Source organism: Harpia harpyja, chromosome 6 (genome assembly GCF_026419915.1).
Source record: "Harpia harpyja isolate bHarHar1 chromosome 6, bHarHar1 primary haplotype, whole genome shotgun sequence".
Taxonomy (NCBI): domain Eukaryota; kingdom Metazoa; phylum Chordata; class Aves; order Accipitriformes; family Accipitridae; genus Harpia; species Harpia harpyja.
Genome location: NC_068945.1, coordinates 21246555 through 21271916, shown reverse-complemented (window position 1 = coordinate 21271916; position 25362 = coordinate 21246555). Strand labels below are relative to the sequence as shown.

Below are 25362 nucleotides of genomic sequence, written 5' to 3'. Positions count from 1 at the left end.
CTCAGGTGCTATCTGCGAGGCGGGAAGAATCACCTCACGTTCCTTCGAGGATCTCGCTCCTGGCCCTTTAAGGGGCGGGCCGCCACCGCCCGCCGGCGCTGATTGGCTGGCCCCACTCCCCCACTCCCCTCCCCCCTCCCGCCTCGGGCGGCCGTTAGCAGCCGTTAACGGCGGCGGGCGGGCAATGGTGGCGGGTGGTGCCGTGCGGCTGTTGCCGCTTCCGCGCCCCCTCTTCGGGCGGGCAGCCGGGGCGAGGGGGACCCTGTCCAGCTGGGCGGCCGCGGGGCGCGGCGGGCTGCGTGCCGGGCGCTGGGTCGCGGTGGCCTTGGCGGTGCCCGCTGGGACCGGCTGGAAGGAGAGGCCGGGACAACGGGGGCCGGTGTGGGTGGGGGAGCGCGGGCCCGAGCGGCCGCCCCGGAGGTTGCTGCGGCGCTTGGGTTTGGTGCTCCGGTTGGGTTTGCGGGCCTGCGGGTTGCTGCTGCGCTTCGGCCCCCTGCTGCTGCTCTACCCGCTGAGCCGCCTGTGGCCCGGCCTGGGCGCCCTGTGGCTGCGGCTGCTGCGGAGGGCGGCCGAGTCTGCCGGCCCCACCTGTGTCAAGCTGGGCCAGTGGGCCAGCACCCGGAGGGACCTCTTCTCCGAGGCCTTCTGCGATGAGTTTTCCAAGCTGCACGTCGAGGTCAGCCCACACCCGTGGGGCCACACCGATGAGCTCCTGAGGAAGGCCTTCGGTGAGGACTGGACAGGCATCCTCAAGTTCCAGAGCCGGGAGCCGGTCGGCTCGGGCTGTGTCGCCCAGGTGTATAAAGCCTATGCTGATCTCACGGCTATTGCCGGCTCCCAGGCCAAGGAGCTAGCGCGACACTCGGAGTTAAGGTCCGCTTTTGAAGCGTGGGAAGTGTCAGGCTTTAGAGGCCTCCTCAGGTGGCTGGGGAGGAGGAAGAGCGAGAGGAGCAGGGAGGAGCCGAGCCCAGCAGACTGCTCCCGGAGGAGTCTTTTGAGTGGGATGTCCTTTATGGAGCAGATGGCCAAACCGCTCCTGAATGCAAATCCTTCATCAGCCAGACATCTCACGCCTGTAGCCATTAAAGTAAGTCATCTGGCCGGTAGATGTGTGAAAATGGAGCATGCTGGATGAGGCCGATCAGATTTTAATTCCCATGGAGAGGAGTAGCTGGCTAGGGCCAGGTAGAATGAGAGAAGTGATGCTTGTCTCCATCAGTGTCTTTTCTCAGCACTTTGGTTCCAGCCAGCTGCAATGCAGACTTGCAGTGGCCCCAGCTCTTCCCAGCCTGGAGAGCTTGAGTATGCATACTGCTTATGGCGCCATTTGATGTGGCATGTGGATACCAGAGATGCCTACAAGGGCCCAGTTTACATTAAAAGAATGAATATTAAGCTTGGTTTCACCTTTCAGACAATGAAACCCTTTCTCTGCTCACATGAAGAAATCTGGAACAGATAAGTTCTTTCCAGCAAAGTTTATTTAAAGAAATCTTATATTCGAGCTGCTCCAAATACTAGTCAGTACTACGTGGCAGGGAGAGGGCGGGAGCGTGAAAGCAGTGGAAAATGGCATTGGGTGAGACTGTAGTCTCCAGCACAGATATATTCCATTTGACAATTATGAAATGTTTCTTTACAACTTAATCCATGGCAAAATGTGAATTCTGAGGACTAGCTGGGGAAGCCGTCTTAGGTCCCAGTCTAATAGGCTGGGTTCTGTCTATTTGGAATGTATCACTTAAGCTGATTGAAATGGAGTGTTGGGGGAGTTGATCTTGCCACTGTTCATTCTTGTACAGGTCCTGCACCCTGGACTGGTCCACCAAGTCCAGATGGATCTCTTTCTCATGAAGATGGGTAGCTACATCATTGGACTTCTCCCTGGATTCAAGTGGCTCAGTTTGACAGAGATCGTGGAGGAGTTTGAGAAGCTTATGGTTCAACAGGTGCGTGCTGTGCCACGGTCCCCACGTACTGGAACAAAACTAGCCTTTGTCTTGCTGCTGGCTGGTTCTAATTCTGTTCATACTGCTACTTTTTAAAGGGTTAGATGAAGGCTTGCTTGCTCTTTACTTACATTCTTTATTCTAATCAGTCACATAATGTTACTGCAGGAAAGCTTATATGCTCACAGAGTAAAAAATCAAAGCGATGAAAAATTATATTAGATTTTAAAATAATTTTTAGACTTTGTTTTCTATTTGAGTATGTTTTCTAGTGAACAGCCTGAACAGCTAGCTAGCCGTAGTTGCAGTCCTTTTTGCAGCATTGTGAAAGACAAACACTGGTGAGAGACCTCTCCTTAGGAAAAGAATCTCTCCAAACAAGTGCTCAGATATGTGTTTTTACTCTTCAATCCTACACATATGTGTGCAGTTTGTACTCACTGGTCATGTTTGTTAGCACTGAGGTATATATATTGGCATAAGTAATATACTTTTACATAACTTAATAATACATTCTATATTGTAATGTCATCAGATTCATCAGTATTGGTAAAGTTAAGCTTTGCAAATAGATCTGAAAATGTCCTGATTTGCTAGTCTTAAAAAGACACAGTCCTGAAATGTCCTTACTACTAAACTTACAAAGATTTCACTACAGGCTTAATTAGGCTTATGTTTCTATTAAAATGAGCTATTATTTGCTAATTTCATTTTTGTGTCTAGATTGCAGAGTCTGAAGTCTGTTACAAGCTTTTGAAAGCCTTAATTCTTTTCCACTGTTGCAAAAAATCTGCACAGTAAATCCATGTTGTAAACTGTTGAGTGTATTCAGATGTGACTCAAGGTCATTAGTACCAGTTTAGTTCAGCAGAGCTTTTGGTGTATGCTCTGAAGAGTGAGGATTAGGAGAACATCTGATAACCTTGTTGTAATTTCCTTTCATTTCTCTTTGAAAGAACAAGAAGTATTCATGGGATATTTCCCATTGCCAGATGAGGGAGGTGAGGCAAGGTTATCCTGCCTCCTTGAGCAGCAGCAGTGGGCAGGAGAGATGGTCATGTGTCAAGGCACTGGATCACTGAAGACCTGGGGCCAGGACTTTGCATAGTGGATTATTTTGTACGTGTTACATTAAATTTCTTCCTGCTGTGGCTGCCTATCTGTAAAGTGAGGCTAGGGCTGCAGCTCTTCTACCCTGTCTGCCTGCCTTGCTATTTGGATGGTAAGCTTTGGTTCAGGATCTGTCTTACCCTTGAAAATAATGCAGTCCTGGTCTTTTTTGAGACACCATGCCTATAGTAAGTCACCTGTATTTCGAAGGTGCTGGGTTGTGGGCCATCCGTTAACCAGTCTGTTATTCTACTCTTCCATCAAGAAAGCTATAACCATGTAAGAAGCAGCACTCTTATTTAGTTTTCATTCTGGCTTTCTGACTAGTTTTGTTGGTATTGCACTGTATAGTCATATCCTGATACAGGATCCTGAAGATGTAGTTCTAATTGCATCTAATTTCCAGCCTGCTTTTTCTTTTTCTCCCTTGAGATTGACTTACGCTACGAAGCCAGAAATCTGGAGCGCTTCCGACAAAATTTCCTAGATGTTGATTTTGTGAAGTTTCCAACTCCCCTTTGGCCTTTGGTAACGACAGATGTTCTAGTGGAAACATTTGAGGTAAGAATTGCAGGTTCTGGGAGCGGTGGTAGCGGTGAGAAAGCCCTTAGGAGAACAAGCCAAGGAGGTGTTTTTTTGAGAAGGAGTGATGAGAGGCAGAAGGATGCTTTTCTCTTATTTGCTTAAAGAGATTGGTGTCCTTCCTCATTGTCTCTTCCACTCTCTTTGTTTGTAAGCAGTGCATCCCAGAAGACAGGTGGCAGACAACTCCATATAGAAGTGTACACTTGGCCTGAAACCATGCAGACCAGCAGTGTGTCCAGCCACCATGTGCTTGCCTGTGCTTTGCAGACCAACACCGCTTCAGCTCTCCTCTGTGGTGGGTCAAAGCAAGGAGCTCAGCAATCTGATACTTTCTGATGCTTGCCTCACTTCCCTTGTGGATGTTTGAGTCACAGACCAAAGCTACTCTCAGCCTTAGTTTTTGTGCATGTGATCCTGGCAAGAATATTTTTGCCCCAGGCTGTATCACTGCCTTTCCAAAGAACAAACCCTTGCTTCTCTCATGTTCTCCATCACAGTAGGTACAGCCTCTACTGAGCAGGTCCTTTCTAGGGTATTCTTATCACCTTCCCTCAACTCTGGGCACCTAGGTAAAGGTGTGGTTGAAGGTAGGACCCAGGGTGTGTTTGACTCCAGCTCCATCTTTATTTCAGGAGAGTGAGCCTATTTCGCACTACCTGCATGCGGAGATTGCCACAGAGCTGAGGCAGAGACTTGCAAAGATGGGCATGGACATGCTCCTAAAGATGGTAGGCACTTGGCTGAGGCTGGAAGTGAAGGTGGTTTTCCTGCAGAAGCTATTCAGTTGGGGTAATAAGACAATATGGCTAAAGAGAACCTGTTTGCTTCCCACGTCTCCTACCCTTCCTCCCATGGACTCAAAGATACAGCTGTGTCTTTTGGAGCAAACCCATGGATGCCAGGTATCTCGCAGTGACCCAGCATTTGGGCCACTAGGGCACTGCGCAGTTCTGGAACTGGCAGAGGGAGGGTCTGTACTTCATGTGCAATGTAACACAAGGTCTGAGTAAAGCCTGGACTAGATACACCACTACTGTAGACTTTGACACGGAGCTGCTTCTACTGCAGAAGGGTGATCTGCCTGCACACAGTAGGGTCATCCTATGCAACTTGATCAGTGCATTGCTTAGGAAACCCACTAATCCATTTAATCAATATTCACATATTGCCCAAGTACTCTAAAGTGCAATGTAATTAGCAATTACCATGTTCTCTGCAGAGACTATAGATGCAACTCACAGGGAAAACAGCTAGATGGTTTCTTCATTTATTGACTCCTCCTCTGGAACTGCCTTTTTTTAAGGAAGAACTAAATATGGAGTAAAGAAAACAAACCTGGCCAGATTCAGCTTATGATTCAGCTTCTGTCTGTCTAGTTCTCCTGTGGTTGAAATAATCACAAATGATCTGGAAGGGTGTGTTGAGAGGGTGACACAATTGTCTCGTGAGGAGCGATGAGAACTAGCAGGGAAGAGTTGCAAAAGAACCTCACAGTATCAAGTGCGTGGGCAGTGAGCATCAGATGAAATTCAGTTGATAACTGCAACATCATGCTAGGGTGATGGCAAGGCCTGCAGTTCTGACTCCGTGTAGTATGACAGACTAGTAGTAGTATGACAGCTGAAATAGCTTTTACCACTTAGAAAAGCAATGGTGGAACTAGAACAGTTTTACGCTAGCATTGGATTCAATGGTTAGGAGCGAAGCAAAACCCCCGTATTTTAGGAGTAAAAAAGAATTAAAGAGCAAAGAAACAGCATTATGGCTGTAATTAAAACAAATACCTGTTTCTTGATACTCTGTGCAGTTCTAGTCCCTTGCTGTCCGGGACCCTCCATTTCAAGGGCTGCAATAGAACTAGAAGAGGTGCAGAGGAAGGCAGCCAGGATGATTACTGGTGTGGAATGGCTTCCATATGGGAGTGGTGAAATAATTTGGACTCTTAACTCTGGAAAGCAGAGAAATGAGTAGCTTATGACAGAGATCATGAGTGTGTGAGAGTGAATATGGATCTATTGTATATGGTTTCTCAAAACAGAAGAATGAGAAGGACATAAAATTATCAGAGGTAATTTTTTCAGGCAACACCTAAAGAAAAATCTCCTTTTTTCACACAGCTCTAACTATTTACGTGGCAACTGGACAAATTTGTACGAGAAATCCATGAAATACAAAGATAATCTCCTTGGGGCAGGAAGTCCTGCAGTCCCAGGTGTCCAGGAGGTTTAGTGGGGAAGTACTGTCTTGTGCTTGTCTTCTTGCTAGTCCTTTCTGGTGCTAACTGCTAGCAGAGGCAGGGAAGAGCTACATACATTTGTTTCCTCTTCTCTTGTTTTCCTTACTTTTCAATACAGTTGTAATGTGCGTTGATGTCCCGGACTAGACAAACTTAACCATTCACTATAACCCATGCCACTGAATGGCAAATGGCCTATTCTTACTGCATTACTCTTTGCCGAGGCTCACCAGTGTGCCCCCAGTTTAGGGTTCATTGCCAAAGAGCACTACTGTTCCCTGCTGGAACTCCTGGCTGTCCTACCTGACCTCTAGCAAACACACAGGATTGCTTCACACAGCTCTGCTGACTCCCCTAGTGAGTAGCACCCATGCCATTTCAGCACAGCTGGTCTCCAGCAGAAGCCGTTTGCTGTGTTGCTGCCTAGGGTGATGCACATTAGTAATGACAGTGAACAGACCAGAAACAAACCTCTGCTGTTTGCCTGGGAGTTTTGGTTGGAATGAGCTGCTCTAAGACTTGCCTGTCCTCTAGGTCTTTGTTGACAACTTTGTCCATGCTGACCTGCACCCTGGGAACATCCTGGTTCAAGGCCTGGCCCATGTTGGCACCAGCTGCAAGGAGCAGACAGCCATCGTGGACCTGTGTGACACACTCGTGGTGGAAGTGCAGCCACCCCTCAGGCAGCTCTGCCTGGTGCTGCTGGATGCAGGGATCGTGGCAGAGCTGCAGAGCACCGACATGCAGAACTTCCGGGCGGTTTTCACGGCTGTGGTCCAGGGCCAGGTGAGGCTTCTGTCATGGGGCTGGGGAAGGGAGACAGCTGGAGAGTCAGATGGTCAAAGTGATATTTTCTATTTCCCCTTACAATCCTCCCTAAGAGGGGAGAGGAGCCTTGCTAGCATGGAAGCTATACCAGACACAGGGATAAGATGTTCAGCTACAGCAAGGAGGCTGCCAGAGTCGAATGATTTCAGTGGCCCAGGAAATGGAAGGTGTTAAATGGGAAGCATTGGCTGTCAATCCCTGGCTAGGAGTGCTTCTAATGCAAGTTAGGACTGCTTGGGAGCCACTTGCATATGAGGCTGTTGCAGAATCTGCCAGGTTTTGATAGAAAAGAGGAGGGAATGGATTAATGTCTTGGTCTTCCACACATGTTCCCTTCTGCAGCCTTGCTACTGGAAAGCCCATAATGCTACCCTCCATTCTGCTGTTGTGTCAGCATCTGTAGAGAAGAGGAAGCAAAACAGTTGCGGGTGGGGGGGTCTGGCCTCTGCCAGGCTCCTCTGTATAAGGGGAACTACTTTATCCTCCTTCCCACTTATTTAAAATACACTCTGAGATGGACTAGAGAATCCAGTGCTGATGTCTCCTGTTCATTCTGAGAACAAGCATCTGTGTTCATACTTGCATGTTGCTGTTTCTCAGCTGTGGGTTGGATGGCTCACCAGCGTATCTCAAGAGGGATATGTTTTAACTTGGCCTGTTTAATCTTCTGAAGCACAGCGAGGAGTCAGTGCTAAACTGTATTCAGGCCCATCCTGTGCTGCCAGACTTACTTCTCACCTGCTAAGCAAAAACTGCAAACATCTGATTGCAAGTCAAGTCCTTCATGGATCAGGCTGGGTGTAATTTATGATCTATAGGTGAAAAACTTCTACACTGTCTCATTGCTGTACCTTGGGGCTCTGGCTTTGTATGTTGCTGTCAGACATATCTTCCAAGAAGAGCTATAAAGCCTCTCACAAGTGAAGCCTGCATATTGCTCCCCTGCTTTCTCACCAAGCATCTGCTGGTGTAGAATCAGCTCTCTCTTCCTCCACAGTTTGCAAATGGAAGGTTGGACTTGGCCCATATGTTAATATATGGCTTTCTTTACATCGTTATCTTCTCTGCTAAGAAGAAAATGCCAATCCTGTGGGGTTTATTTTTCCCCCTGAAAATTCTGACTGTCTGAGAGATACCTTTGTTGTGTTCTACCCTACAAGGCCTGCAAGAAAAATAAGCAGGGTTTTGCCAGATACCAGCTAAGACTTTTGGACCAGTTCTGCTCTTCTTGCGCCTGCTTCTGTTCATTCATTGTGTCTCCATTGCTGGAATGGGAAAGCATGGCCCTGGGAATTCTCCCTGCAGTATGCCTCCTCCAGGGACCTATGCAGCAGAGGCCTTCCAGGCACAAGTGATCAAGTTCTGATTCTCCTTTTCAACTTGTTTCACAGGGGGAGAGAGTGGCAGAACTGATCCTTCATCATGCCCGTGCTAACCAGTGCCAGGATATTGAGCGATTCAAAGCTGAGATGGCGGAACTAGTGACCAAGGTCCGGAGGAACACCATTGCCCTAGGAAAGGCAAGTGCACAAACAATGTCACGTCCTCACTTACCTGTAATTCAGTGCAACTTGGCTTTCAGAATGATTCATGTGGAAAGGCCAGCTCTGATCCCATCAGCACCACCAACCAGTACAGGGCACTTTTAGTCTCTTAGGTGCAGCAAAAGTCCATAAAATCCTTTATTTCCTTCTAATTAAAAACGCATGTGTTTGGGGCTTTTTGTTTTGTTTTTTTCTAAAATCTAACATCTGCAGCTCACTGTGAGGGGTTGCTGAGCCTGATGTTACAGCTTGCATCCTATTAGCTAAGGCCAGCCTGGGCACTTCAGAGAGTGTAGCATGGTGGTATTGAGCAAATTAGTGCATGTTTTGTACTGCTGCGAGGTCAGACATTCTCAGCCTTCCGGGGCTGGCAAGTAAGCAGAACTCTGGGTCAGAGCTGAACTCCTTATCCTGGGCAGGGTGGGGGGATCATACCTTGATGTTGGCTGTTGTCAGCCCAATAATCTTGTCCCACCACCAGAACCAAATACTGACAAACGCTTAGAAGAATCCTGCCTGTCACTCACATGGTTCAGTCGTCTTGACCACAGTTTTTTTGATCAGTTGTTAACTTCTTTTGTATTCCAGCTTCAGGTGGCCAATCTCCTCTCGAATGTCTTTAAACTATTGATGACCCATAAGGTGAGGTCCTGTCACTGTCTGCCTTCAATAGCTGGAAGTTCATTTGGGGAGGGATAACAACTGGGAACACGAAGGCCTGACAAGGAGGGGGACTGTGAATTCTGAAATGAACTGCTAGGAGGGGGACTGCAGGAATGCGTCCAAGTGTTGCAGGCACACTGTTTCTCGGGCCTTGATACACAAGGCCCTACCAAGACCAATTTCCGTTTTGGTGGATTTTGTCTTAATACTGCATTTAATGGTTGATATTATTTACTAAAAGGAATGTTGCTGTAACACATACCTTTTTTTTAAGTAGTCCCTTAGAAGCAGAAAATGAAATCTAATATATGTTCCACGTGTATATCATTGCATGCTTTCTTCCCTGGACCTCTTTCCTGATATGTGGTTATGTAACAGTACTAGGCCATTTTACTGGTTTGTTACGAGGCCTCAAAAGTGAGGAGCTGCTCACAGAACAGAGATTCCTTCTTATAACTGATGGTATTTGGGGGACGAGTTTCCATGGTTGCAGACAACTTTGGAAATCAACAGAGCTATGGTGGCCTGAACTAGAGGGGATGAGAAGGTTGTCAGCCACAGGGCTGCCCAGCCTCCAGAGGGTCCCCCTAAACATTCCTTAGAGGTTTTTATCATTAAGCCTTATTAAGCTGGTTCCTAATAATGTGAAATGTAATTTAGGCCCTTACAAAGCAAGTCCTCCCAACTCCATGAATTCTTAATGCCCTGGTATGCCTTGAAACAATCCTGGTGCCTGGCTGGGAACTGGGGAGTAGTTTGTTCACATGCAGAGCAGAGGATCATTTCCTCTGTGAGCTGTGGGGGTCTTCTGTGGCCATTCAGTAGGTGAGCTCCCCCTCATGCAAGTGCATGTGTTCAAGTACATTGGATACTACTGTAGCTTGTAACTACACTAGCAATGTTGAGCTCTCCTAAGCTCCTGCTATTCCAGTATGGAAGAAAAAAAAAATCCCATTCCCCTTCTTGGAACTGAATCAAACTCTTGGGTTCCCTTAGGGCACTTACCCTGAAACTGTTGTCTTCTTTTTGGGCCTGCTGCTGGATTTCAGTGTGTTCTGAAACTACAAGTGTTGGAGTCACACTATAGTTTCAGATGTGTGTATGCTCTTCCCTCTCAGCCTAGCTAGAACTGGTACCTCTGTGGAATGAGCTCAGAAATAATTAAAAAAAAAAAAGTCTGCTGAGTTCATTCAGTTGCTTGTGGTTCTAGGTGAAGCTCGAGAGCAATTTTGCTTCCATCATCTTTGCCATCATGGTTCTGGAAGGTCTTGGTCGTTCACTGGACCCTGAACTGGACATCCTAGAGGCAGCTAAACCACTGCTCATCAAAACTGCAGCTTCTGTCCTTGAATAGACTCTTGTGGCTGCTGCCCTCCCACTGTGCAGGGTTACCTGTGCCACCTGTGAGCTGACAGAGAAAGAAGCTGAAGGTGAGAAGTCACATGTATCTCAGGGGAAATGCCATGCAGTGGTTACTCTCCATTAATGTTTCCTTCAGTCGTTTCAGCCAAGCACCAGGCATGGGATGATTAGAAGGTCTCTTCCAGAGACCAGGAAGACTTTGTGCAGTTGGGGAGTTCTGACTCATTACACAGTTCCATGAGCTAATGTGCTCTGGTAGTTTTTAAACTGACATACCATATAGTTTAGGTGTACAAGATTGCTGCAGCCTGATGAGAAAAGCAGTCTTACTTGTCTAAAAGTCTTTAAAAAGGTGTTCATTGATCAAGTCTGTTTTGAAATATATCAGGTTAAATATTTAAAGTTAATTTATGACTTAGCTGTCACAGTGGTATGAGAAATGGTGTTCTAACACCACCTAAGCAGTTAATTCAGGCTGAAAAAAGCCAATAAACCTTTTTTGTCTTTTGTACTTCTAACATCTACATTTATTGTAGAAGTGCTCTGAGATCCTGCATGGAGTGGTCTGTTCTTAGTCATTTTGGATGATAAAAACAGATGAGTCAATCTCATTTTTCAAACTTCCATACTCTAGCACAATACTGTAGCAGTTTGGATTATAAACAGCAAAAGAAAATATTTGTCTAGGCAGAAAAACTAATTCCATAATAAAAACAACTTTTGGGAATATTTATGCTGGTCTTTCATTTTTAAGGTTCAAAAAAACCTGTCTCCCTTTTTTTTTCCCCTCTGTGTGCTTCCTTCCTACCACCCTGCTCTCCTAGGCTTACCCTAGTCAACTCCAAACCTTAATTAATATGGAAATGCTTGGGTTTTGTTTCCAGTGGTTTGCAAAACAAGAAGACCAAGCGTTTTCCTAATGGATGGAAAACACATTGTGAATGTTTAAAATTAAATAAAGCCAGCAAAAGATCTAGATCATATATGGGTTTTACAGTCAGTTATTTTAATAGTAGTATTAGAATTATTTTATGGCTGTATTTAAATAGTGAGAAACACACTCTATGAATTATTGGAAATACTGTAATATTAAATATATTCCCAGATATACTGTACACGAAATTGCCGCAGCACAGGGTGGCTGCAGTGGTCTGTTTTCAGATGGCTAAGCAATGAAGTGGAAGTACATAAGCAGACAATCTGCTGTTTTATGGTGATTATAAAATAATGATTAATGATATATAAATGAAGTCTGAAAAATAAGTTTAGACTCTGCTCAATATATTTCATGTACTTTCCTTTAATCATTACATATTTCATTTCCAAATGCTTAAGGATGAAAGCAGCAGCTAAGTTTAATATCTTTGAAGTTTTAGGCTTGTTTCTGTAAGTCTAACTAGACTTAAACTTGTAAGTAGGTACACTGTTGTCCTAACTAGCACATGATTTTGCATAAAAGAGAACTCAAAAAAGAAGCAAAGCAAGCAACCCTGAAACTTGACACTAAAGAAAATCTCAGTGTGGTGCCAGCACCCATTTTCACTCAGTAGTGTGCCCCCTCCCATTTCCACCCAGCTGGGGGGTAGAGGTGCCAGACACAGCATTCCACAGCGTATACAGCCTGGGCCAAGTCTGTTGGGCAGGTCTTGGGCACAGCCACCTGTGTTCTTGCTGAACAAATTTCAGCCAACTTTTCCAGAGGCTAAACAGAGCTTAAACCAAGTGATAGAATTCCACATCTGAAATGCAAAACCATGTTTCGCATGCAGTTTCCATATATGCAGCAAGTTATAATTTTTTCAGACCTTAATTTAAACAAACAAACAAAATGTCAAAGATTTCACCTTATATATAGGTTCATCTTTCTTTCCTTTTCCCTTTTTTTTTTTTTTAAAACAAAAATCTTTGGATGGTTCATGCATATTATGGAGCCTAAAGTTAAGAATACTCCTTTTAGCTAGTAAGGCCTTAGAATAGTTTAGTTTGTAAACAGCTGGATGAGAGACTTAACTTTGTCTTTTTGGGGAAAGCTGAAGGCATAGCCTCTTAGTTATCTCTGGAGGAACACAGTCTGAGACTTATTGCTAAGAAACTGCTGGCCATTCAAAAGATTTGGCAGAATTTCAAAGGAGCTCCCTTTTACAAGTTTTCTTAATTTTATTATTTTTTTTTTAGAAACTGCTGTTATCACTGGTGCTGTGTTCCTCTAAAAGGGGTGAATTTTTATAATATGCTTTTTGCTGAGTGATATGCCAGAAAATGTGTAACGTTTCTAAGTGTACACAGAATGTCAGGCAACAACATTGAAATTTTGTATCTAGTTTGATTCTAGGTATTGCTTAAAACAAGGTACTGCAAATATATGTATTTGAGCATAATTTTGTGTAAAATAAGAACATCCTTCTCTGGCTGCTGCAGCAAATAAATTGTGCCATGTCCATTCTCTTTTCCTGAATACCCACGTGAAAAGAACAGTTACATTTCTGGCTACCCAAAGCTGATAATAGCATTCTCTGTGACACAGCTGCTGTATTTTTTACCACCTCTGGTGATATGAGGAAGAGGGACAGCACTTCAGGATGTGACAAGCATAAACTCCTCCTCCCCCTTGTGAATGAAGGCACCTCCACTAATCAGAGTGCAATGCATTAAAAAACTTCTTCTTTCCTTTCCTGTTGCAGAAAAAAGTCTCTTGATGTGCTTTACTGTTTCCTTTCAGGGGAGGGGAGGGGAGAAGCCAGTAGCTTGTCCACAGTAGCGGCTGACACCACATGCTTCACTAAGGAAGGTCAGTAATGCACTTCTAGAAAATCAGGGGAGTCATGAGCAAGTTGCATTGTGGACTCCAGGTGGTAACTATGTTTTACTCTCCAGCCTGGATAGGGAACTCTTCTCCTGTAGCGCTACTGGCTACCTCAGATTCTTACACAATTTGTTAACTGTCAATTTACCAATTCATTTGTTTTTGTAGCCTTCTCCTCTTTTATTCATGGTGAACAAGATATCTGAGTATCTTTCTGACATAAGATTACCTGCTTTTGGAGACTGCCAACCTGAAAGCAAGATCATAGGCAAAACAGGCCCCCAAGCTCACCACTGGGTTTTGTGATTCTCCAAAGACAGGTATTTCAGAGAACAGACTTTTTTTCTCATCACAATGCCTAGAAAGGGGGGCTCGTCACCAAAAAAAAAAAAATCTTTTTTGCATTTTGGGCTTCTGTAAGTCATTCCTCCTCTAGGGGAGTAGCCTATGTATTTCCAAGCAGTTATGTACGCCCTGATGGTAGAAGATCTACACTTACCTGAAGCCCACGCTGGAGGGTTCCAAGCTGTCTTATCAGGTTTTCTGAAGCACCTCTCATGTCACTGGATCCCTGCCCTGCCGCCTACAGCAGTTTTGGCAGGAAGCAGCACAACTGTGTCATATGTATGGGGACTTCTTCCCTAGGGACCTCTGCAACTCACGTGCAATGGGACACTTGCAAGAGTCAGTTGTTAATAATGGAAACTGCAGTGGATAATTTACATTGTATTTTAGCATGTACATTTTCATTGCTGCAGTAGTTTCATTTTTTTTAACATCCAGCTAGTGTCTCGCTATCCTTCCCCATATTTCATGTATCGTTGACATAGCAAGGTAAGTCATATGACAGCATCACGTAACTACACTTCCTATTTTATGTGGTCCTTGACCTTAAAGAAATGTGCTCTTCTGGTGCTGCTCTGGAAGAAACACAGAAAGTTCCCAGAATCCAGCAGCAGAAGCCTTTTCAGGCCTGTATGTAATTTCCCTGCAGGTTTGTATTAGCAGGACATAACCTATGCCTGTGCTTGCACCACTTCACTTGACAGAGGTGGACTAGAATAATAACTCCAGAAAGAAAGGCATGTAAAGGATGAAGCCGTGAAAATGCACTCTGGCTGCAATGAAAAAGACATTAAAGACTTCTCCAGGAATCATAATTCCACTTGTCACAACTGCACTCAAGCACCCAAACGCCAGCACACTGACTCACACCTACAAGATACAAAGCAGGTCTGTGAACTGCTCAAGGGCCTGCTTACCCACTCTGCAGCTTCCTTACGCTAGCAGTGATGCCCGGAGCATCAAAAGATTCTGTTCTCTGAGGTACTTCTGGAGGTCACAGAGTTTTTGGCCTTCTTTTTCCATCTTCTGGCGTGAACGGTCTCTACTCTGGAACCCTCTGCCTTTGGCAGCCTGGTACTGTTTTTGTTGCTTGTCTTGCTCCCATGATTCTCGTTCCAACACTTCCTGCCGTGACTGCATTCTGCTCCTGAGAAAATCCTACATAAAAATAAAGACATTTACAATTGTACACTCAGCTTTCATGCTGAATTTCATCCACAATTATCATTGGCAGAAGTCAGAAATGGGTATAATCTATGGAAATTCATTCCTTGCATGCAGAAAGACTCTACCACAGAGATGGAGAATTTTACTTTCCAACTTTCATCTTTATACATGCATCAAAAAATGTTACCTTTCATTTATTTATCTTGAAATGATATAATGATATTGGATATAAAACAGGCGAAAGACAAATACTCTGGGTGGTGCCACTGCTGGAAACACGGTAGTACAGGGAAAACATTTCTGGAATTGCCCTTACCAGCCTTTCTTTCTCTTGTTCAAAGCTCCTTTTGTTGCATTCTGCCTGCAACTCCTCTCTCTGCAAATGCTGTGTCTTTAAGGACTGCAGCCTCTGACTTGCCTTCCTTTTCTCCTCTGGCAAGAAGGATTCCTTCCTGCTCCTCTCTGCCCCAGCAGCCTGGAGCAGTGCCATGTGCTGCAAAGCTCTGTCTTTGTGTTCCAGCTGTTTCTCCAGCCCTTGCAATGTTCTCTGACGCAATTGCTGCCTGTTTCCAAAACAAAATTTCTCAAATTTCTCAGAAAGAAAGAGCAATAAAAGAAAAAGACACCGCATAAGACACAAAGCAGATACTCGGGCAATCAGTGCTCAGTTAATATTCCAGGACTCTTTGTTAGGTTATGAGGATTAAACCTGTGTCCTAAACAGAGGTGGCAAAAACCCCAAAGGGGCTGGTGCCTGATGTCAGCTAACTGCAGTCATCTGCTCACCCGACTACATAACCTGGTGTGGCCATGTGTTCTTGGCCCTGAAGACCAGGAACCAAGGAAATGGATTGTGCGGACAGGGCTGTAGGACTAATCCAGACAACTGAGTGGCTATGTGTATTGGTGGTGGAACCACAGGGGCAACGTAAGAGATGATGGAAGGAGGTGGGTCATGGGGGCAAGAACCTGCTAAGCTTAAGTGGAATGTGGGGCCAGGGGCAGGGAACAGGGGTTTGGGAGGCAAAAGGACTTTGGGCCTTAGGGTGAGATTGAAGGGAATTTGCCCTTGGAGGAAATGCTAAAGGCTATGGATCCATGCATACCCACTCACCCATACCTCAAGCATTGATTTTATTCCCATTAGTAAACCACCATGACCACTCTGCAGAGACTAGCATGAGGCACAGTGCATGATGTTCAGAGACTGAATGAGAGCACCAGGGAGCAGACATTACCAACCTTCCGACATTTACTACAAAAACCAGTTAGCTCCTAGGTATCACCTCTGGTTGTCCCGGCACAGCTGACGTCGGATGCCATCTGCCTCTTGCTGCTGCTCCCTCTTCAGCTGCCTCTCTTCCTCTTGCCAGCTTTTGTGCTCAGTCTTGGCTCTGTTGAAGTCCATCTCTTTCCATCTCTCCTGAGATGCACCATTAAGGATTGATTTCTAAGAGAAAAAAACCAAACCAAACCAAACCCTTAATCATCTCATCAGTATATTTTTCTAATGTAAACTGTAAACCTACAAAACCAGAACAGCTTAGTCTTCTAATGTTACTCCTGAGCTCTGGAAGCCACACTGGCTCATGAATATTACAGTGTCACTTCCTGTTCATGAAACCACTGAGTATGGTGCTAAAACCTGTACAAAAGATTAGGCTTAACCAACAAAGGGGTGCCTGAAAATCCAATTTTAAGAGTTCTTCGTAGGTCAGTAGGCTGTGCTGTTCTGGTTGTTCCAGTGTTGAGCCAATGCTTAAAACTGCCCAACCTTTGTGTCAGCTTCTGGATTGGATAGAAAAACACAGTTTCTGACCACATATCATATTGCAGATCCTTATTAGCTGTTGTTAGAAGGAGAAATAACTGCCTCTCTCTGGCCAAACACAAAATCTTCCTGGAGTTCTGTGCAGGTGTACTAACTCTTCACTTCCTGTTGTCTACCCATGATCAACCAGTCTTTGTGTTTTCTTCAGTAGTAGCTGCATTTCAATGCTGCACAGTGCTCCTAATTTGCATTTTCAAATGCACTGTGCTATGTAAAGAGATGAAGGAGCACCTACAATGCTTCTTTTCACAGCCATAGTGCAATATTTATTTCTTTTGTAATCCTTACAGTGCCCTGTATGAGGGAAGGAGCAAGGAAACATCACCAAAACTTAGACATGCATTCCAGTTCGCATTGCTAGAACTGTTTGGGGCTGGAACAGAGTTTCCACAAAATATTTTCCTCTCTCAAATGCATTCTCCCTTTTCCTATTCCCAGCTGCAATTAGCATGTTCCTGCCGTTAGCTGCTTCTCTGCAAACAGAATGTCTCCTTCCAGTTCTTTCCTGAGGACATCTCTAATACCACAAGCTGAAAAACACTACAGGACCTTCAAATAATGTCCCTGCCGGTCCCATGTAGCATTTTGGCTGGTTTATTTCAACACACTGATCTGTACGGCTTCCTAGGGGCAGTGAACACCTTTGTTCTCCAGTGTATTGCTATTCTTTGCAAAAACTGTACCTTGTGGGTGGTTTGTGTTTAATGACATACAGAAGGAGAGATCAAAGAAAGAATCAAAAGTGTTCTATAGGTGGTAGGTGAACAAATGGTGTTATCTAGCAGGTAAAGGACTGGCCTAAAGATTAGGAGACTTGAAGTTCCACTCCAGCCCTGACATGCACTCTCTGCTATGGGATTCAGCTGGCTATCCAGACTTTCTCTGTTTTGCTTTCAGTATCTGTAAAAGAGGAATAATTTTTTGCTATCTAGTAGAGCTGGCTGAGAGGTTTATTTAGAAAAGATTAGATCTGAAATAAAAAACTCTATCAAAAGTGCTGAGTAAAAATACCACAAGTGCCCTGTTCCTGTACCACACTGATTCCCAAGTGGAAACCTTACATTTCTATTTATGCATGGCTATTATTCTACATAGCCATAATTTTTGTTGCATTAAAAACCTTTGAGAAAGAGATCAAAGGAGAGTATATTCTCACATGACATAAACAAATTGCTTGATCCTAATAGCTAAATCTAGTTTGGACCAAATACTTACTGCAATGCTTTTGTCTTTTAGAAGATTTAGAAGATTTGTGGATCTCCTAGCCTGCACATTGGAGGTACTGTGTGGTCTCTGTACACGTAGAGCTGATTTGATGATCAGGCTGTCTTTCTCTAGCGATTGATTCACTCGGTTAAAGAAGCTTTGGCGCCTGAAGGGAACCAAAGCACTGGTTCCCAGGGAAGGGCTCCTTTGGGAATACTGGATTGGAGCTTCTGCTGCTCTGGACTCAAAAAGACCTTCCAAATAAATTAGGGCAGGGACATATGAGGTTACAGGCAGCTTAGAAAAAGAAAGCACTTTTTTTTTTTTTAAAAAAAAAAGGACTTCTCATATAAAATATATTCAAGCAAGACTTTTATAACTTAGTACCAAAATTTTCCTCTGAGGAAGTGGGACCTTTTTTAGTCTCCACAAAATAGATCCCAGCTTTCAAAAACCAAGCTTGCCATTTCAATGAAGCAAGAGTTTTGCCTGATAAAACAAGATCACTGACTGCGCTTACAGCTACTCAGGCTAAGGGATTGTTTACATGGTATTTTGCAGACAGGCATGAGCTGCTTCTGCCAATGCTCTGAAACGAGCAAAAATGATAAATTTCTTGATAGGGCAAAGTCGGAACTATACATCCTGCTGAGATGCAGTTTTTTTGGGTAACTGAGAACATGAGCAGAGTTTGCTTGCACCTTTCTGCTAAAGACAGCGTGGGCCTGAGTGGCATTTGTTGCATGGAATGATGCTGGAACACCAGCTGGGGGGAAACGTGCACTCCTGTTCGACTTTTCATTCTCCCTCTACCAGCAGCGACACAGAGCAAAGCTGCAACAGAGAAAGCTTTAGGCTTTCAGAATCCTCACTTTAATGCCTGCAATTGTCACAATGCTAGCTTAAATGAGAACAGCAACAATTTGATTAAAATCATGATCCAGCCCCTTTTGGATGATAAGGGAACAAAAGTTTACTCAATGACATTATAAAGCAAACATTTTTAGCACAGATAAGAGAAGGAGTGTTCTGCAGAACAGTCCTGGTGAAATCTTTTTGCTATAGGCAGTCATAGCTAATGTTACAGATTAATTTTTAAAATGAGGAAATTTTATAATAAATAATATTTATAGTGAGCATTATGAAAAAGGTTAAGAAACCCCCAAAGCTGCTACTGCAGTAGCTGTAAAAGCCAAAAAATCCCAACTTCCATCTGAAAATACTTTCACCTTGAGAAGAAGATGAACAACTTCTCAAGCTACCATTAATACCTACATATAACGATACTACATTATGGTGGCTATATTCACAGCATGGCATTATGGTATTTTCTTTTGAAACATCAGGAACTGTGGCAACAGATCTTAGACATGATGGCCTGCTTCACTGATATTGTGTGGCAAGTTTTGTGTTTGGATAAAAGAGCTACAATTTCAATACCGTGTTCATGTTTAAAATTAGCCTCAGTTTCAGCATCCTGCTGTCGACTGTCGGCTTCCTCCTTGTGGACTGTCTCCATTAACCAGCTGTCTGTGTTGACAGCAGTATCAACCATCATGAGCCATCTCCCTCTGTGGACTCTAGAAATAACAAGAAATGCAATCATAATCCAGACATGATAAGGAAAAGACTAGGTTAGTTTCATGAACTCACAGCGTAAGGTCTTAAGTTGCAACTGAAGTTTAAGAAAGAATAAAAAAAACCTCGGGGGGAGTTCTTTAGTAAAGAAACAACTCTTAAGTAGAGTAATTTCTGATCACTTTGTGGGTTTCTCTACATCTTCAAATGACCTAAAACCGGCAGTACTTCTGCCTGGAAGGGTCCAAACAGCTACAAAAGAGATCAGGCCAGAGGAGCTCTGGCTGAAAGGAGTTTCTGGCACGTGCCAGAAATCAGGATTCTAACCCTTGCAGAGTAATGGAGAAAAGCTTGGCAGTAGTGGGTGCACATTAACCTCCTCCTTACTGATCCTCAGCCAATGCCCTGTTCACAAGCACCAGATCAACTACCGAGGATCACAGAAGTCTCTTTTGGTCTTTGATTGGGAGAGGTGACGCCTTTAACAGGGTAGAGAAATATCTTAATAGAAATATGCCAGGGACTGCCTTGGTATGGAGCAACCCTTACTGTAATCCTTATCCAGTGTAAAGTCTTCTGTCTGACACTTTTTCTGGCCTTTACCTCCTTTATGCAGAGGCAGGATGTAGAGGAACTGGGCTACGTGACACTTCTCATGTTCTGCATCCATGGAAGAGGTTCTAGGAGTCTGCTCCAGCCAGTGACAATGACAGCTTCTAGCTCTTTCCCCGGTCAAAGGATCAGGAAGACAGTGCAGAGCAAAGTCTCTCCATTCTTTAGCAGGCATACATAAGGGCCAGGCCTAAAACATCTAGTAATTTTTTGGTACCAAGAGCAGAAAACTTGAGGTAACAAAGCAGACATTATACAAATAGCAGACCACATGTTAACAGAAGAGCGAAGGTGAAGCACTTTTTACCTTCTTAGGTTCTATATCCTCATTGTCCTCTTCCAAAGAAGACTGAACATATTTTGGAACATTTTCCGTCTTCAATCTCTTCTTTTCCTTCTTCTCTTCCTCTCTGGAAACACTTTCTGAAGATGAAATACTCACTTCAGACAGTTGCTCTTCTATTTTCTTGCTGAGCTCTTCTTTAGTCAAGCTCGTTCCTGGGATGAAGGCATCTTTCTGCTGCACTTTGCACCCTGTAGGCCATGTGGGTTCCCAGGCTGCAAGGCAGCAATGGGGAAGTGAGTTACACCTACAGCTGCACTTTGCACATGGCTGAGTCGAATACCAACCCCTTGGCCAGTAGTCCAGGTTTGAGTGACCCTGTCTGTAATGGCCTGAGGCTCTATAACCCGGTGTCACGATGTATGGGTAATCCAAGCTTGAATCTACCACCATCTGCCTGGCTGCTAAAGGCATCTGCAGTTCTAGGATGATGCGTTCGCTTAAGGGCAGAGGGATCCGCAGAGCTTGGTCAGAAGACACCTCCTTAATCTGCCCATTCCAGAAATTCACAAGCACTCCCCTTCCATTGTGTGCTGTGCGTATTTAAAAAAAAAAAAAAAAAAGGCAAAGAATGTATCAGAAGCATGTCATCCTGTGTGATTTATCTCTTAGAAAGCAGGTGATAAAAGTAACAGCTTGTGTTTCAGACAATTCTGTAACAACTTCCATGATTTTTTCTTTACAGGTTTCAAATTTGACCTTCTTTTGAACTTCCTATGAAAAGACAGCAGATAGCAAAATTCTCACTCATCACAGCAAGCCAGGATTTTACCCTGCAAAACCTGGAAACTAGACTAAGATAATCAGGTGAATACTTATGAGGGCTAGGAACATTTTTCTCCTTGTGTTGGGAGGATGCCCCCCCCCCCCCCCCCCAATTTTTTAGGAAGTCTCCGCTCACAGAACAAAGCAAAAGCTAATTCTGGGAGCTGCATTAATTCTGGCACTGAAAAAGAAAAGGCTGCTTAGTGCCAACAAAAAACCAACCAAACAAACAAAACAAAGACGATGAGAGAACCCAAACAGCAGGTGGTGAATTCTCCATGATTGAGACTGTTCTCTTTTCTGTATAGTGACCTGCAACCGTGGTGAGTCTAGCACTATTAAGAAAGCCAATATCCCGTACCTAAACGTGCCTCCTTGTTCTCTGTAACCTTTAGCACAGTGCCTGGGCCAAAACGTTCAGCTCTAGCCTCCCATGGTGCCAAGACCCTGTCTCCTGGAGCAAGAGGCTTTTGCCTGGCATCTTCGTAGTGGAGAATGTCGTAGAGAGGCGTTTCCTGCATGCGAAGCTGTACCTTGCCTTTCAGACTGCGACTGTTGTCAAACTCAATTAAAAAGCGTTCCCTGGAGCCCTACAAGAGTAAAACATGCGGTTTGCAAGACAGACATCTGGGTCCAATTAATGGCCAAACACAAGTGCTAAGAGGGAAGTGGCAGAAATCCCAGGAAGCGGAATGTGATCTGGGAGTGTAGCTTTCCTCTTCTACCAGATTTTTCACTGTACTGTGTCCATATTGGACTTCAAAAGTAATTAAAAAGCTGGGGCTTAAGGGGCTAACCGCCTTTCTCTTCCTTTGATTTTGGATTTAGATTTTATTAAGCACACAATTAGCACGCTAAGGCAGAACTTTACCAGGAAAACCTCCCATCAGAGAAAGAGTAGCCAAAAGAAACTGCGGTGTATGATGCAGTTCATTACATAGTAATCAAAAGGGTAACAAACCAGTAAACTGTCATAAACTGTCATAACTGTCATAAATGTAAATGCTTTAATTTAAGCCTTCAGCAATGGGTGTGGGGCAGATCTATTACCCAAATGTCAGCCTTCTCCGCAGATCTACAAGTGCACTTACACAAATAATGCTGTCAGCTCCTACTCCAGCTAATGTCACTCATGCCTTTAGCTGTCCCCATCTGTTCCACCCCACACTGGAGCTTACAGCCACCCTCACCTATACTAGCATCACTATTTATTTAACTAACCTGCAAACTGTGAAATGAACTAGATTTTTAAACAAAGCCTGCAGGGGGGATTTTCTGTCTGGCATCCAAAATCATCTCACGAATCCCAGAAACATAGATGGAAGAGAATGGGGAAAGCTCTCAGTTCGGTAAAGAGGAGGTGGTCCCTGGAGGCAGACATTTTGGATTACTATTGTGCTGTTTAGCTAATTGACTTTGTTGCTAGACTGGGCGGAAGTAGACGATAGGGATAAGGGACCTGTTTTGTTTGATTGCTTCTGAATAACAACTTATTATAACTACTGAAATGGACTGATTTCCAGGCTGCTTTTGCTTGTAGGACTCCTCACAGTAACCAGCCAGTCATCATCAGGAAACAGATGAAAATAGGATGTGGGGAGACAATAGTGGTTACGAAGTGCACTGTATCACAGGATACCCACCCCACAGCAAGGGCATGGGACTGCTGAGGCATGGGAAGAACAGGGAAAAGACACACAGATTCTCTTGCAGCATAGTTCCCGATAAATAGCTACCTTCACCTCTTGGGCAATGTGGCCCAGGTAGTAATAGCCATCAGCTTCTCTCCTTGCCAACACACGAGCCCCCCTCATGAAAGTGAAAGCCTCTGGGGATGAATCAATGAAATTCCTTTTTGCTGAGGATATCAAGGGCATACAAAGGGAATCTGGGTTCCATGCACAAACAGGAAAGCTGTGGAAATCAAAAATATAAGAAGTACTGAATACCCTGGCAACAGAACTTCTGCAACTTGCTGCAATGAAAAGAAACCAAATCCACATGGGACACCCACCCCACTCTGCAATAACTGTCTTTGTTTCCTAGCTTTTTTCTTCTCTGCATTTCCAGCGACCCATCTATAGATTTTGAACTTACTATATTCCCGGACATCTTGGCAGCAGAGAGCCACAGGGATCTTTATTAGCTGTGTGACAACACTGGACATGCGAGATGGACATTGAGCTTACCTGGAGGGGGGAAGGAGGAGATGGAAGCAGAAGGTGAGCATGATTTATTGAACACTTAAATCCTTAAGCAGGAATATTATTTATAAAATTGAAATTTACTTTCCAGTATATTCCTTCTCTCTTTGTTTTAATTCTTCCATCGTATCTTGTGGTGCTATGCTGTTTATCTGTAAGCTCATCACAAATGGTTTGATTTTAAGAAATCAAGCTTGGAAAGAAGAAATATAAAAAAATAAAATATAAGAACTAGATGATAAAAAACCCCTTGTATTTCACCTGCCTTCTATTCAGCTGCTAGATATGTAGCAGGTGTACCCCTGTTTCTTCAGTCACAATGAGTTGTGTTCTTCAAAGGACAATGTGTCATTTCAAGTATACACAAAGCTATAGTAGATACCATTTTGGCCCATCTCAGATCCTATCATCATTTTATTCTACTGTGAAGGAAGCACTGAGCATGTGATTCTTAAATCAGAACAGTTTTCCTTTCTTACTAATTACGACTTTTAGTTAATTGATTTTAGTAAAGAGCTTTGAACCTGGAAAATACACCAATTTCTCAGGACAAGGCACAGCTTGGAAACAGGCAGCAGAATGGAGGCAGGGTGGGGGTTCCGGAGCTGCCTCTCCCATTCCCAGGAGCAACGGAGGCATATCAGCCCTGCTGGCTTCCTCTCAGTCAGTCTGCCCTTGGCTCTCAAACAGTAGCCCAGGGGCAGCCAGTGAGCATTGCCTCCTCTTGTACCCTGCTTGTTACACAGCTATCCAAACTCCCCAAGCAAGCAAGAGCTGTAAAGTTAATGAAAGGAGCTGAAGTCAAGAAAGAATGAAGAAGGTTGGGATTGAGTCTAGGAAGACAAAGCTGGTTTTGCAGGTCAAACCCAGCAGTGGAGCCATCTGGCCTGAGCAGGATGGAAAACGTGAAATGTTTGAGAACAATGACCCAGGGAACAATATGCCAGGGACTACGAGAAGGGAGAAAGACAAAATGCAAGGGAGTTGGGAGGTGGAGTAAAAACTATGAACCTTATGTTGAAGTGTTTGGCTTTTATGGAAAAAGATAAACTTGTGTTGCATTAGTAGTGTGTTAAGTAAAAACAATGGTTGAATAGTTTGCCACTATTCCCTGTAAACTGTTGCTGAAAATGCATTCTACTTTGTGAAATGTCATCCAGTAAAGATTCAGGAGGAACTAATTAGTATGCATTAATCTTATATTAGTGGTATACCTTTTCAGAAGCAGTAGGGGGGAGTCTGATCGCTTGAAAGGACCCCCCTGATTGTCTGGCTATTTTCTCCATTATTTTTTGCTTGCTTCTTTGATGATCATCCGAATCTCCCAGAAGGCAGACGACGTGTACCGGATGCAACTTGTTCTCCATAAGAAGTTGGCAGATTTCCTCTGACTCTTGCTCTGGCAGTATGTCAGTGAACAGACACACCGACTGGCAGGCTGGGTCCTCAAACGCCGCGGCCAAGCCGCTCGCAGCGTTCGTGCCATTCTCAAACCGCAGGGATCGAATCCAGGCTGCTGCTTCAGCGACGCTGCTGAGCGAACACCTGACTAGGCGGTTGCGCCATTTTAACACCTATTCAAAGAAAAGAAGGAGAAAGAAAGAAATCAGCGACAGAAGCCCCCTCACACGTGCAGGTCTTCGCTAACACGGGCCGGGCGTGAGACTCTCTATTGGGCATTTCTGCTCTTAGGCGTCCCGTAGCTCGCCCCTGCCTCCCCGCTACGGCAGCCGGCCCTCGGAGGAGACCCTCCCGCCGCCCCCGCTCCCCGCCTCGCCTGGCCGGAGAACGCCACGACGTTGAAGAGGGCGCCGGTGGGGCCGCCGGCCAGCAGGAAGAGGCTCCGCACCAGGCTCTCCCGCAGAAGCCCCGCCGCGGAGCCCGCGCCCGCCCGCATCCCGACCACGAAGGTGATGCCCTGCGCCCGGGGGCCCGGGCCCGGGACCCGCCCGGCCGGGCCCGCCATGGCGGGGAGGCGCAGCCGGGGCTGCCCGGGAGGCCGCGGCCGGTACCGCGCGCGGGCCCCGTTGCTACGCAACCGGACGCTGTGGGCCGGGCCGCCCGAGGGAGCGGGGGGGGGAAAGCGGGGCGGGTTATTTCTTTAGCCCCTTCTGTAAAGGCGACCAGCCGGCGTCGTCTTCTTTCCCCGCTCGGAAAGGAGCGGTTTAGCCGGGGACGTCGCCCTCTCTCCCTCTTTTGCGCCCGCCGTGGGCACCGCCAGCTTTTGGGAC

The 25362-nt window shown here is 45.0% G+C and overlaps 2 protein-coding genes across 9 annotated transcripts; one reads left to right on the top strand and one right to left on the bottom strand.

The window, feature by feature from the left end:
* Positions 1-150: 150 nt before the first annotated feature.
* Positions 151-11260, top strand: ADCK2 (aarF domain containing kinase 2). 3 transcript variants are annotated; one of them, XM_052789642.1, is made up of 8 exons: positions 151-1087; positions 1803-1949; positions 3492-3620; positions 4277-4372; positions 6415-6666; positions 8100-8228; positions 8841-8894; positions 10126-11260. In XM_052789642.1, the coding sequence occupies exons 1-8, from the start codon at positions 185-187 to the stop codon at positions 10267-10269; spliced, it is 1854 nt and encodes a 617-aa protein (XP_052645602.1). In that variant the 5' UTR covers positions 151-184; the 3' UTR covers positions 10270-11260. The 3 variants fall into 3 exon arrangements, with proteins under 3 accessions (XP_052645602.1, XP_052645604.1, XP_052645603.1); XM_052789644.1 differs by lacking the exon at positions 4277-4372; XM_052789643.1 differs by lacking the exon at positions 8841-8894.
* LOC128142929 (uncharacterized) lies at positions 5424-25130 on the bottom strand. 6 transcript variants are annotated; one of them, XM_052789646.1, is made up of 12 exons: positions 24909-25130; positions 24346-24705; positions 23025-23116; positions 22664-22841; positions 21289-21517; positions 20127-20695; positions 19070-19209; positions 17639-17883; positions 15879-16042; positions 14909-15155; positions 14343-14583; positions 5424-5592 (listed from the first exon to the last, which is right to left on the bottom strand). In XM_052789646.1, the coding sequence occupies exons 1-7, from the start codon at positions 25095-25097 to the stop codon at positions 19177-19179; spliced, it is 1650 nt and encodes a 549-aa protein (XP_052645606.1). In that variant the 5' UTR covers positions 25098-25130; the 3' UTR covers positions 5424-5592; positions 14343-14583; positions 14909-15155; positions 15879-16042; positions 17639-17883; positions 19070-19176. The 6 variants fall into 6 exon arrangements, with proteins under 6 accessions (XP_052645606.1, XP_052645605.1, XP_052645608.1 ...); XM_052789645.1 differs by lacking the exon at positions 5424-5592 and adding an exon at positions 11263-12016; XM_052789648.1 differs by lacking the exon at positions 5424-5592 and having other exon boundaries at positions 13282-14583; positions 15879-16015.
* Between the last annotated feature and the right edge of the window lie 232 nt (positions 25131-25362).

Excerpts from the sequence above, each read along its gene's own strand:
- ADCK2 (XM_052789642.1), top strand. The coding sequence starts at position 185 with ATGGTGGCGGGTGGTGCCGTGCGGCTGTTGCCGCTTCCGCGCCCCCTC. Across the intron at positions 1,088-1,802 it reads TCACGCCTGTAGCCATTAAA|GTCCTGCACCCTGGACTGGT; the intron begins GTAAGTCATCTG and ends ATTCTTGTACAG. Across the intron at positions 8,229-8,840 it reads ACACCATTGCCCTAGGAAAG|CTTCAGGTGGCCAATCTCCT; the intron begins GCAAGTGCACAA and ends TTTGTATTCCAG.
- LOC128142929 (XM_052789646.1), bottom strand. The coding sequence starts at position 25,097 with ATGGCGGGCCCGGCCGGGCGGGTCCCGGGCCCGGGCCCCCGGGCGCAG. Across the intron at positions 22,842-23,024 it reads CCAAGATGTCCGGGAATATA|CTTTCCTGTTTGTGCATGGA; the intron begins GTAAGTTCAAAA and ends TGATTTCCACAG. Across the intron at positions 20,696-21,288 it reads GAACAAGGAGGCACGTTTAG|CACACAATGGAAGGGGAGTG; the intron begins GTACGGGATATT and ends AAATACGCACAG.